This window comes from Pholis gunnellus, assembly GCF_910591455.1.
Source record: "Pholis gunnellus genome assembly, chromosome: 12".
NCBI lineage: Eukaryota > Metazoa > Chordata > Actinopteri > Perciformes > Pholidae > Pholis > Pholis gunnellus.
In genome coordinates, this window is record NC_136539.1 from 22,126,414 (window position 1) to 22,140,674 (window position 14,261).

A 14,261-nucleotide genomic window follows, 5' to 3' on the forward strand; every position below is an offset into this window, starting at 1 on the left:
TCTATTAAATGACTTTCCAGCCTACTCTGTCAGCCCCACATGCCACATCTTCTGCTATAGCGTCATGTAGAAACAATAAATGGGACGTTGTGAGTGAACAAGCAGCCAGATTAATGTTACAGTTTTGAAGTGGCCTCAACAGCTATCTCAGCCCCCAGAGACTGCACATCCACAGCTCGCATACCTTTCACCTCTAAGTCAAAGTCAATGTAGGCTCACCACCGGCTAGTAAAGAACACACATAACTTGGGAGGTATATATATACGAAGGGTTTGAAATTAGCACCCGGCAAATGCAGGAAAATAGTTGGTAGTGGAAGGTAGAGCCGTCAGGCCCTGTGCCACTTTGGTGGAACGGAGAAAACGCACAACAAAAAGACAAGTTTAGTAATGTGGCCGTGCTACTGCAATCCACTCAACTTATCTTAGCGTGGGCAACGGACTGCTCCACTCACCGCTCATTGGACTGACAGGCTTCTAGTAAACATCACGCATAGACTGTATAAAATAAAGACTCTGTGGCGTATAGGTTTAATGCATAGACATATAAATATAAGTGGCAGATAAAAAATACCCTCCAGCACCAACGCAACGCTAAGTCCCTCACTAGTGTGTTCACTGAATGCACCAAGAAAAAGCTGATAGCAACACAGTCATCCATCTCCTGACAAGGTAGCAAAGAAGTCCACCTCAACATTCTATTTAAAATGTAATCACATTGACTTCTTGTGACTTAAATCAAATGTGTCAACATTTTACTTATTCACACGGCTCTTTGGTATTAGCCAGAATATTCTAGACTGTTTATATCATTAGTAAAAACGTATGCTAACTCACAATGGAGCACCCTGACACGGGCATCTCGGTTGTAAATATAAAACTACTCAAGCTGAGGTGGTCAGCGCGGCCTCATTTAAAGCAATTTAAAGAATGCAGTTGGGAAATTATGCACAGAACTTAACGCAAAGCTCAATATATTTCACAAGAAAGCACTCAACCCTCTGCTTTCTCACTGCTACTGTTACTGATGTAATTGCTGGAGGGAACCTTGTGGTTTGCAGTTGTCAAGACAAATTTCCACCAGTGAAGTAGTTTTTATAAAATACAGAGTAAAAAGTCAAAAAACAACAGGAAGCAATCGTTGTTTCAACACATTTGCACATAGCTCCTCGGTTGCCAATCATTTGGCCATTACAGTAAAGGTCACACCAGTACAGTATCAATTAGCTCCTGCTGAGAATGGCAGCTCGAAATGCTGATGTATTGACTGACATACTTGTCTCTTCGTAAAAGCTGAAGAAAGAGCAGAGGGACTCCTGACAGGAAGTGGCTGCCACTTGACAAGGCCACGCCAACCAGCCGTGACGCATCTCTGCTCCTCTCTCCCTTTTTTTTTTGTTTCTCTCTGGTAAATATGAGAGCAGCCATCTGACCTCCAGGAGCATCTCACCATTTCATCTCGGCACAGCGTGTCAGACGTGATCACTGCACACATCTGAGAACCGCAGGACTGCCATAAATGAGTAATGCAGCTGTCAGTTTAGCTCAGCTCCCTCAGCTTAACATAAACTGCTCAAAAACCCAACACAAGCCCGGTGTCACAATCGCCCTCAGAGAGCAAAGATAAACCCCAAAGATCAGATGATGTCATGCTGCTGGCAATTCATTTACCGTCGGGACTCACTTTTCACATTTCTAATGTAAAAAGAAAAGGGCAGGAAAAGGTCTCAAGTGCTGCTAGAAAGCTGCATTATTTCTTTTCTAACGTTCCACCACACAGAAATGTCTGGTAAAAATGAGCACTGTAATGACGATTTTGTTATTCGTATAGAGTAGCGCTGAAAGTGTAAACTTTCTTCAAAGGCTGTAGCTGGAGGGAAAAAGGTCATGGAGTCATTAAAATAAAAATGTTTATCCCTTTGGAAGCGAGACACATTGAAATCTGAACATAAGGTTATCATTTATATATATATATTGTGTGCAAAGGTGACATGGCCTGAAAGTGGAGCTTGTCCAAAATGGAAGGGTCCATCCTCTGGGGAGCATGAATGACCTTAAATTTAACTCAAGTCAATGTTCACAATCTGCCCATTAGATTTCATGTAACAGTGGACACATGGGCGTTGAACAACGACAATAAACTTAATGCAAATCTGACCAGTAGCCCATGAGAACAAAGAGCTGCGTATGTTTGTACCATGGATTTCTTTTTGTAGTAATCTCTAGAACCAGATGCATTCGTATACCGAATCTAGAGGACAAGAACTTGAAATCAGGAACCCTTGTAGCTTCAGTCAGTAGTCCACGTGGTATGGAATAATCACGTTCCAGCAGGCTGTAGTCGCATGCAGATGAACAGATCGTTTGGAGAGCAACAGAGGCGGAGAGCTTTTTATTGTAAACTGTAAACTTGTAAAAAGATCAGGTTGTTCACGTCCTCTCTGAACTTCTGTTGTGTTTCTCAAGTTGCTAATCGGACTGTCAACAACGAGCAGCACACGGAAAAAGGAAGTCTATGCCCGGATATTTGTTGGCTACACCGGAACCCCTGAAACACAGCCCATCGTCCCCAGAGGCTAAACCAGTTTTGGACCGATAGACAATGGGTTCCAAGGTTGTTTTTAAAGTGACTCAAGCTATCTACCTTATTTCTTTATTCAAACAAAAATACAAATTCTATGTCAAAACACATAACTTCCTGTGTGTTGTTTTCCTGCAGGTAAAGAACTACCAACATCGGGTACATATGAGGAAATTAGAGCAACAAGCAGAAGCAATACGTACTAATATACACTGTCTGAATATTCCAACCTAATTTGGAAATCAAACCTAATGTGGCCTCCAGCTTCAGCTCTTATAACACCGTCTTATGTCTGTTCTTATGTTAGCAGCGTCTAATTACCATTTCTCCTTTTCTCCCAAACACGTGTGTTACTGTGATTCCACTTGCAGGAGGCAGTGTTTTATGAACATCTCACATTTACTGTAAAAACAACAATAAAAGTCCTCTCAGTTGCCGGTTTACTAGATCCACCTGTCTACTGTAAAACAGTCGCAGTCCAGCAAAACACCCCCCACCACAGCAAATCACCAGGGGCGGACTAAATAACAGAAACACCTCAAACTGGGTGTGTATCCAGCGTGTGAATCAGAAAACACACTTTTCATATTAAGAGTGACTCCCGTCTGTATTTGTCTTGAGTTCAGATATGATGCGCCTCAACCCGGATGTTATCTCTGCTCAATACTCCCACTGCAAGGGAATCATGGCTGAAAGAGAAATGAAGAAAACGATTTCTATTTTGTTTATCTGCTAATTAGTTTCTTATTTAACGGATAAATCATTTGGTCTGTGAAATAAAACGTTTGTTCAACCAACAAAATTCAAAATCCGGTGATATTCAGTTTTTATCAGTGGAGAGCCGAGACAAGCAGAGAAGCCTTCACATCAGAGCAGCTTAAAACAATGACTTGATGGTTCATTCAGACTGTTCCAATCTCCACATATTCTAACCCACATGCATTAATAACTCGAGCACCCCAAAAACTACAAGTGGACAGCTTCCGATTATAAAATGGGTGGGTGGGGGGGGGAGCAGCAGTCTGTCTTTAGAGGAAGCTGGTGGGAGTCGACCACTAACAGCAGCTGTCTGTGCAGTACAGCTGTGGCCAGTCAGCAGTTTGTGTTCGCCCAACACACACACACATACATACGCACACACGCGCACGCAGACACACACACACATCAGCAAGACATATCCCAAAAATCTGACTCTATGTGCCAAATAAGCCGAGGTGTGCCAAAAAAAGCCCGGGCTGCAGAGAGACAGCGCGCAGCCTCTCCAGACTGCGTTTGACTTGTTTGTGAAGGAGAGGAAATGAACCTGTTTGCTTGACCTTCATCGCACACTGGGAGTCCATTCTCTCTCAACAGAGAAACAACACACACACGGGTCGAGCGTCAACAACTTGTTATCTGCAACCACACTGACACGAGCACTCCTCAAAGTGCACTTGAAAATGAGCAACGACGGCATCTACAATAGTCACGATACTCCCTCTGAGGACAAACAGCAGCAGCCAGGCGACAAAACTTCCGCTCCTATCTGCTTTTTTTTTGCAGCGCGCGGACCGGAGAGAGAGAGAGAGGAGCTTCACAGGTGAGCGTGGAGGTGAAATACTCACAGTGAGCGGCGGCGGCGGACGCTCCGCCTAAGACGCTCAGAGAGTAAAGGGTAACCATATGCAGCAGAACAACCATCTTCCCAGCCGTGGTGGTGCGGTTATTATCCGTTTGTCCGCAGAGAGAGAGAAGAGAAAAAAAAACAGAGGAGAGGTTCCTCCTCGCTCCTCCAGCACGGAGGGATAGAAGGAGTCTGATGTGGAAGAGAAGAGCAGACCGCTCCGACGACGACACTCCCTCAATGTGAGGCGCAACCCACCACTCTCTCTCTCCCCCTCTGTCTCTCTCTCTCTCTCTCCCTCTCTCTCTCTCTCTCTCTCTCCGTCTCTCTCTCTCTGTCTCTCTCTGTTTCAGTCTATATTGGCAGAAGGGGCATTGTGGTGCCCAAACATTGCAAGGGAAAATGCACCACAGGGGAAGGCTGAGTATGCAGCAGCAGCAATTAATGCCTCTATTTATCCAGCTAACTTTGAAATAACAAGTACAGTGTGTAAGTACGAGTGTTCTGGCACGTTATAAATTATTTTATTCTCACTAGTGGATGCTTTTGTGGGAGGGAGCCAATCTTTGTGAAGCATCGGCTTGTTTTATTTATTTATTTTTATCGTATCCGTTTTGTGCCAAAAGCAGACGTCTTTCTGTCTCAAATTTAAATTAATTTTATTGGCATGAAGTGCAAGGCTGACAAACAATGTGGCACAAGGTGTGTACTATAATATGTGAATAAACAAGACCAGGATTCTACAGCCATATAGCAGGGGAGGGGACACGTTCACCAAGGGGCCCCATTAATTAAGCAGCCCATAAAATCACACCTGACTTTCCTGGTCACCAGGCGTGACAGCGACGTTGCTGTTGTTTTCACCTTGTGTGTGAGTCATCATGCCAAAATGTGGTCCTGGAGACAACTACTGTATGAGGAAGTATAGCACAGAGGAGGTCTAAGTACTTACCCAGGTGTCTGTGGATGAGTTTTTGTGACCGTCCAAGATGACGTCACCAAACCGTACAGGTGTTCAGCCATTGGCAACCCCACTTTACGCCTCTGAACATTACAGGTCAACTGTTTATTAGGTTCATCATAAACATACGTGACATTTTTGACCTGCACTTCACCCACCTGAAGCATTTTAGTAGCAGTGTCTTGCTCAAGGACTCTTTGACATGCAGACAGTATTAACCAGGTGATCCAACCGCCAACCTTAGGGTCAATGGCCGCCTCCAAGGTTGGTAGTTCGATGGCTCCAAACATTACCTTCCAATGCTGAAAAACGCAAAAGTGGTCAAAACTGCAGTTCATCACATGTCCACTAGAGGCTGGCTGCAAAGGGGAGTCAGTCCCCATAGACTTCCATGTTAAAATGGTGGTCGACCAGCAAGAAGTCTTCATTCGGTCCGCCTCAGCTCCATCCACGCTCCGTTTTGCCGGGTGTAAGTCCACTGTGTCATCACTGCTAAGATGGCCACGGCCGAAGCCGCCCACTCTTCGGAAACCTCTGGTTGACGTCACGTAGAGTATACGTCAATGTTCCATACAGTCTATGGTTCGATGTCACATATGGAGGTGTGCAGTTGAGCTCAAAATGAAGAAAACAGTTTGGCAAGATTTGTGTGGTTTGAGCAACGGAAGTGGGAGAAAAGTGGGGAAAGCGTCATTGGCCCCCCGCCACTTTACGGCCCTGCCCTGATTTGGCGTCGCGGCTGGTTTGATCCCATCCCATGATGGTCTCTAGTTTAAACATACATTATATTTCACATGTTTTTTTTTTGTCGGGGACAGTTTGCTCCGGATGTTACAGGACGATATTATCTGGTGATCTGGTTATTGAGGTATTTTAACGTTGACCAAAGCAACGGACTGACTGACGAGAGTTTCTAGTGTGGCTGAAGATTAGACTCAACAACAAAAGAAGAGAACAAATAAAGTAGTTTGCACATTACAGCACTATATACACCATCAAATGACACTAAAACTAATTGGTGCAACAAATCATAAAATGGAATAAAATGTAAATATATATATAGTTAAACAATTAAATGTGATGCTATGGTAATAGTGAGAGTCATAGAAGACCAGAGATAATAAAAAGCTAAAGAGGAAGCAGATTTCAAAGGAGCTCATTACAGCTTTATGTGTTGTTCTGCTGGTTTACCCTGTGGATGTTTTGTATATGGCATGGTCAGTTTTCTTTCCCCCAATTAAATACTGGATTTCGTTTAGCCTGAGAGAGTATCATATTCTTGGTATTTGGGTATTATTTTTGCTGAATAACCTGATTTGAATGTGCTCATACTGGCTGCAGTGGAACAGGAAGTGTTGCTCTGTCTCTACATCTTGTTGTTGGCAGAACTGACTCAGTCTGTTTTCCACGAGTTGCCAGGTTTTTTCTGTGACAACCAGACTCAACAGCCAATTGTTGGTGACTTGTGTGGTCACTCAGTTTTTTTTGGGATTCATTATTTCTTCGTTTCTGATTGCTCGTGCTGCACAGATATCTGCCACTCTGAATTGTCTATCCAGTGCTAAATAGTGTAAAAGGTTCAGTTGTTTGTTGTTGATGTCCAGCGGCTGGTGCACTCTTCTCTCCATCTTCTTTGTTTGACAAACAGAGATCTTTGTAAGGGTACAAAGTCCACAATTGACTACCATGTTGTAAAACATTTTGCACACAAATAGCAGAAATTCGACCTGTTATTATGTCAAATTAGATTTAATCGATATAACGATAATTAAAAGATGCTGAGCTCCACATTCAGAGCATGTTTATGATTGAGGAATTAACTCCACACAGCTCTCGACCGTGGTGACAGCTGAGCTGGTAGCTACCAGCTAACGGTGCTAATAGCGCTAACAGTGCAAACAACGGCAACAGTGATGACAGCGCTAACTGTGCTAACCTCAAGGGGCCACCAGAGGGCACAGCGCTCTGGCTACGACGCCGTCGGTCGGTATACGGCGTTATAATCTGTAACTGCCGTATGAGAGCAGTGCAGAGCGGCTCAACAGAGAGACTTGCGTGCACTAAAAGGTGTGCACGGCTAGCTTAGCTCTGTAAACAAAGAACAGAGAAGCTTGGATAACGACACACACGGAGGGAGAGTGACTTCATTCTCTGCTCAGGTTGATATTACTCTTTGCAAATAGTTGTTTGATGATGTTTAAATGCTCTACATTTGGAATGTAGCACCTTTAACTACAGTACTGTTAACTTTACACGGCTCTCAACATAGCAACTGCTGAGCCTGCGGCTAGAAGCTAACAGTGCTAATAGCACTAGCGTTTATACAGTTTATAAAGTAAATAGGTCAGAAATTATTTTTACATTACACCGCATACACTTTACTACATTATACAACTATATAATTACAACAAATGAACTGTTAATTTACCGTAATGACAGAAAAAATGTATGTTATAGTTCTTAGTGGTTCTTCATGTGAGGAAGAGATAAAAACGAAACAAGGAGAGGAGGAAACTTTAGAGGAAGCACAGCACAGTTCCATGTGTTGTTCTCCTGGTTTTCCCTCAGGCTCTGACACATATCGCTGCTTCCCAAACAGCGTCCGTTTATTCCCCGAGTAAATGCTGAATTTTGTTTCAGTCCTTTCCGCGTCGGTTATGTGGCATTTCCTGGTGTGCTAAGCTGCATAGCATGCAATAATGAAAGACGAACAACTTACTGTGAAAATATCCATTAGAACGTATATTACAAGTGGATATACAGCAGTTTAACATCTGTATATAATGGTCAAGGTGAGGAGCATAGAAGAGAAGATATCAAGTCGGAATCAAGAAGAGGAGCCCCAGTGCTGTAAATCTTTCCAGCCCCACGGATGGGGACAGCTCCCTCTCCACGCGAAATATATGTTCTCACTCCGACACTCTGATCCATTAATAAATCAAATACAAAAAAAACACATGGCCGTGCATGTTTTCCACTACAGCGACACTTCATTTTAAGGGGTCCAATTTCCTATAATTTACTAGAAAGGAACTGACATGGAGATGTAGGTTCACAGGAAGGTTCCTGGTAAAGGCGACATATTATGGTAAAACAATGAGGAAATGGAGATTATGTCCAATTGGTGCAATAACAGGGTTTTAGTTCCAGTCGACTCCAGTGTAAATTAGAGAGTCATTATTCAACTGAACATGGAAAAAGTGTCATGGCTTTCAACTGGTGAGTGTACAAACTTACAGTATGAGGAGAATAATGTTTCCTCTGGAAATCAATAACTACTTAAATAAAGCGCTACCCAAAATGACTATGTTATTATTATGCAATAGAACTCTACTGTGTAATAGTCTTTATATACTGTAGTAGTATTTTTTACTTTTACATGAACTTGTTCAAACTGCATTCTCAGTTATAGAGGGAAAGATATTTCATCCTGGATTACAGTTCTGAACACGTGGTTCAAGTTGTGAATTGGAGCAAAACTAAAATGCAACAAAACTACTTGGTTATGTTTTTAACTTAGATTCTAAATTAAAGTAAGTTAACGTTGACTTTTGGGAAACCAGCAGTGGTCTTGTGGGTGAAGGTCCTGAGTAAGTTTGATCCGTCTCTCCTCAGACCTCCCGACACGGACGATGAGTAGAAACGTATTTTATTATTTATCAAAAACCTGCAGAAAATATATTTCCCTCGAAATATAATTGACAATGCGGGGGTTTTTTTGTATGTAATTGTAATTCTCAGCAGACCAGGCAACTTTGGAACAGCTCTATAAGCTTGTTACCTCAACATTGATATATGATCCACATATACATGTCATGATCTAAGTGTTTTATGCTTCCTGGTGAATATAGGTCCAATATTCACGGTTTTGTAGCCTGAAGTTTGGCATTTTGGTATATATTTAATCTACGAAATAAACATCTAACTAGCGTAAACTGAACTAGAGATTGAGACCATAAACTCGTGTTTCAAATGTTTACTGAGGTAATAAATCAAGTGAGAAGTATAGACATTTTCTCATAGACTTCTAAACAACTTCATTTTGCAACCAGAGGAGTCGCCCTTGATGGTTATTAGACAGAATGCGAGTTTAAGGCTCTTATTTATGGCTTCACTTGTTAGAATCAGAGGTTTCCACTTTTGGAGAATACTTATTTATAGCAACATTAAATGGAAGAAGGGAAAATGTCTTAAACCACTCACACAGGTAATTGCTGCCCTTTTGAATGTATTTTTATTTTCTTACATCTGTGTCCCATCAACTAGAATAAGGGGAAGTTGGGGCAGTAGTGCTTTCCACTAACAAGTGAGAGCACTCCGAAATGTTCCCCCCGCATTCATGAACATCCAGCTGCACTCTGCCTCCGTGAAATATTGTGATTTTTTATTTATTGTGCAATATGTTATATTTATGTCTGTCTGTTTGTGTGTTCTGCTGACTCGGTGGGCTGACCCTTGTTCCCGAGCTCACTCCAGTCACGGAGTCATTAAAGTGAGGTGAAACTGCCATCAGCTCACACTCTTGGAGTTTTGCCACGAATGCTTTACAGCGACACTTTTGAAAGAAGAAATAATATATTATTTCTCTTACAAACACTAAGTTGAACTCAAAAAGCAATGAAACCAACACATTCTCACTCCCAACTTGTCAAAAACCGCTGCTCGCGTGGCCCTACCCTACGCTCTAGGTATCCCTCTGGCGTCGGTTTTGGACGTGTCGGGCACAGCGCGTCCACAGCAGCAAGTTCAATGCATAGTGTCTTTTCAAAATAAACCTCTGTGTTCACAGGAAACATACAGTTGCCCCTTGTTACAGTGTCTTTTCAAAATAAACGTCCAATGTAGCTAGCTAGCAACTAGCTTAAATGTTTACTTGGTTAGGTTGAGGCAACAAAATAACGTTACGTTTAGGAAAAGATTTGGATTAAAATCAGTATGTTCCTTACGACAAATATGCCAAAGAAACTTCACTATTCATCTCATCATGCATGTATGCATGTATGGATGTACCACATTGGTTGCTCTCACCGTACAATAAAGACGTGGATGGATATACATTTGAGTTAGTCGAAAGTGCGTCGGTATCGGACACCGAGGGCCACTGACCGAACGCCAGTGTTTGACACTCACTTGATCATTTTAACGCTGGTGGGTTTTACTCCTAAAGCCGTACTTGGTCCGGTACGACCAGCGTCTTGTGGTGGGTGTTAGCAAACTTAACATCCATACTCTATGTAAGTGACATCAGTGGGTCAGTTTGCTGACTTTATGCCTCTTTGCTACTCGTGCTAGCATTTCCATTTTAGCTAACCATTATCCCGTTATTGTGACTTTTCACAGTCATGTTTTAATTTTGCCCTCTAGCACTCGTTTCATTCTTTGATTTGTGAAATAGCATGTGTGTATACTACTTAACTATTATGAGTCCTCGTAGCTGGGTGGCGTCCAGACAAGCGTTGCTTAATGGTAAAGTCCGCCCTTGAACTCGGGAGGAGAATTTCATCGCAGCTGGGAAGCGTAATAGTAACTTCCGTCTGTTTTCTGGTTAGTTGGACACCGATTTGTGAAGGAGAACATGCTGGCCCTCAAGGACACCATCGACAGCAGTGCTCAGACCTAAATATGAGAGTTCTTTGCATCCGAAAAAAACTCCTGCTCATCCATCATGTGCAAGAGTGAAATTCTCAGCAGTGTCTGTGCTTCCCAAATTAAATTCTCCACAGTGGCTGCATCAGAGGACGATGCACTCAGTAGTTTTTTGTGCCAGATAGAGGGTCCTGACAAAGCTGCAATCAGATAGGTGTCACAGATTCCGGTGATATGTGAGCCCCTAAAAAGGGAAGCGTACACCTTGCTCCCCTAGATAGCCTTAGCAACACCATTTCACAGCTGCCAAGTGGACAAAAGCCCTGCAATTCCAGCACCAGAAAGGGAATTAGTCTCAGCTTGAATTGCCCTAATGTTTTTTCTATGTTTTATCTGGGCTTTTGAGTCCACATAATGCAAACAGAGTTCTCATATTCAAATTGCCTACGGCTGTAGTCATTGAAACAAATGTTCCTAAATGTTCCCCTCGTCTGTATTGAGCTCCAGAGAGTCATGAAAGGATCAAAGGAGCATGTCGCCGCAAGGAGCTCAACCCGGACAATGCAAACGGAAATGGCCGACTGACATTGTCAGCCACTTCATTTTAATTGCATGGATTATGGAGCTCGTTTCCAAAGCTAATGTTTCTTGTTTCATTGCCTTTCAGGTTCCTCCGTGCTTTATTGCTCGCTCTCTCATAGCTTTTCTTTCCACTGAAAAGCCAATTAAGTCCCTCCATGCTTTCATTTGAATCGCATGGCTTTTTTGCGGTCACCCCGAGAAAAATGCCCCACATGGGAGACGTGGAAGAGGTCTTTATTGCTGACTAGAATCCACTGGCTGGAGGTTAGCTGAACAATCTGTCTTTCCCCCCCACACACAAAACCTGGATGGAATCAAAGTTCTTTCAAGCCACTGTTTTTTGTCACATGGATGACATGGTTTGGGCATCGACAGAAGTGTCCCCGTCCTCTATTGTAACCTGACAAAACTGCTTGATTCTATTCTCCGGTGGAGACAATATCAACTGTCAAACCAGGGACGGCAGAAAAATAGCCTCTGGAAGTGTTTGAAAAGCGAATGAAGCCAAGACTCGCTCCGCAGTCACAAAAGGCAACTTTAGAGAAAAGCAACTAATCAAAAAATCGCACACAGAGACAAAAAGATGGAATACAATATGTAGCATTATAAAACAAAAGGAAGCCCAAGACACAAGACAGCCAGTAGAAAAGACTTCACAGATCTCTGAGACGATAGCGTCACGTTTTCAACTGGGTGGGTTGATTTGAAAATAAAATCAACCTCGCATACGTCCCAGTGATGATTCTTTTTGTTTTGAATCTTTAATTATTTACTTATTCATTCATTTTATTCATTAATGTATTTCTACATACTTCTTTGTGAATATCTGTGAAACACATTGGACTGTCTGTGAAGGAAACAATAGAACATCATGACTGGGAGAAAAACTAATTTCATTTGTTTCATTTGTATATTGTTAGCATATCCAATCATTTTGAAAGAAGAAGCAAATGTCAGAGAAGAGGACAAAAGAACAAGTTTGTGTCGCTGTAGAATATGTTTGTTCATCCCGGTGCTTTTAATCACGTCACGTCTCCTCAGCCCCCCTGAGGGAGGTCCTGATCTCCAGATTGGGGATCCGAAGCCAACAACAGCTCCAACAAAAAGAAAACAAAAAAAAACATTTAATATATTGAAATCATCAACAGCTGTACTTAAGAAACATGACATGGCAGCATCTTCATTCACTGTGACTGGGACACATGCCTGTATCATGGTTTGAATGTACATTTTTTGGTAAAATGGCTGAAATAAAAAAACATTATTTACAAGCTTATTTTGTGATTTTTAATTAAACTTTCACATTTGTGCTGGTTTTTCAATTTACACTCAAGCTCACACCTTTCACACCTCCATTGTTGCGGTAGTCGGCTGTATTCCTCCGTGTCACATTGTTCACAAAACAATATGCTTCTGCTGTACTTGGCAGGAGAATAATATTTGGCAGGGGAGCTGTAGTCACTGGGTGTGAGGGGTTTCATAACATTTCATTTCAGATATTTAATAATCTACGAATGTGTGATTTGTGCTTCTCTCTGTTCATTTCTTTCTTAACCTCCATGACTTCCTCCTATTACTAAGAAGGAATCTAGAGTTGTCCTATTGTCATTAAAGCAGCCCTGTCGCCAAGGAAGATGTTGGCATTGTACTTTTCTGCAAAGCACGGACACCTTGAATGTGGAGGTTTTTCCCATTCGCTCAGAGCAGGTCTCGTAGTATATCGAGTGACTGTGGTATGCAAGTGATGTGCTCTAATAGCAAGTAGAACAAGCCTGAAAGTCCACAAAGGGCAGACAGGAGGCATGGGTGGATTACGGAACCGGTCCCAGAGGGCCTAATGGCTCAGCAGGCCCCTAAGCCAGAGAGCTTCTACGTGAAGTCACTGTTATTAACTTGCATTTCTTATCACATAGACAAAGGTTTTTTTGTCATTCCTGTCCAGAGCACTAACAGTCCTACTGGAAATCTGAAGGAATAGTCGAAACATTCACTTTGAAGAAGTCACAAGAAAGAAACAATCCTGATACATTTTAAGTGAGTATTTATTCCCTCGGTACTTCAGTAACTGAGTATGTCTATTAAAGGTGCTGCTGGAATGGTTACTTGAGTTCAGCTGTTCAAGGAATTCAACGATTATTTATTGTCATTACGTTGTTTTGTTACAGTATGTTGCTATGCTACATTGTTATGCTACGTTGTAACGCTACGTTGTAACGCTACATTGTAACGCTACATTGTAACGCTACATTGTAACGGTACGTTGTAACGCTACGTTGTAACGCTACGTTGTAACGCTACGTTGTAACGCTACATTGTAACGCTACATTGTAACGCTACATTGTAACGCTACATTGTAACGCTACATTGTAACGCTACATTGTCGCGTGAAGTTGTTACGTGACGCTGTTACGTTGTTATTGTAACACAAACCATGATGCGTTTTCCAACCTTAACCAAGTAGTTTTGTTGCCTTATGTGTTATTGTGTGTTTCTGCAGCTGAGATACAAGGCTGATATGAAACGTATAGCCGTGCTTTGTAGGAACGTACGATGCCACCTTTTTACTGGCAACTAAAGTAATAAAATGTATATTTATGTTACAGCCTAACACAATATCGTGACGGAAGTGCATTCATCGAGTGTAACTGGATGCACAGTACACCTTGCTCTCATTTTGATGGAGCTGATGTTCTTCACTCGTGATGTAATGGACTTTTTCATCGCTTGTTCACATGTAAGTACTTCTATACCTCCAACTGTCCTCAGGAACATTTCTTCACAGGGTTTTCTTCGGCTTATTGAACTTCAGTTTCCTGTTTTTTTTGTCCTCTATGGTCAACAATCGGCACCTTACATATATTGTATGCTGTTTGGCTTCCACAGAAAACTGCAGGACCTAATACATGACTAATACAAAGGAGTCACAATCGGTAAATCTGGCTCATATGA

General features: G+C 42.2%; 1 protein-coding gene across 1 annotated transcript in view; it reads right to left on the minus strand.

The window, feature by feature from the left end:
• cntnap5a (contactin associated protein family member 5a) overlaps positions 1–4,260 on the minus strand; it is a gene marked incomplete at both ends in the record, with an annotated part of 83,699 nt that extends 79,439 nt beyond the window's left edge. Inside the window, one exon of the mRNA XM_079169614.1 lies at positions 4,185–4,260. Coding sequence (XP_079025740.1) covers positions 4,185–4,260 — 76 coding nt within the window. The remainder of the gene's footprint in view (positions 1–4,184) is intronic.
• Positions 4,261–14,261: the final 10,001 nt, after the last annotated feature.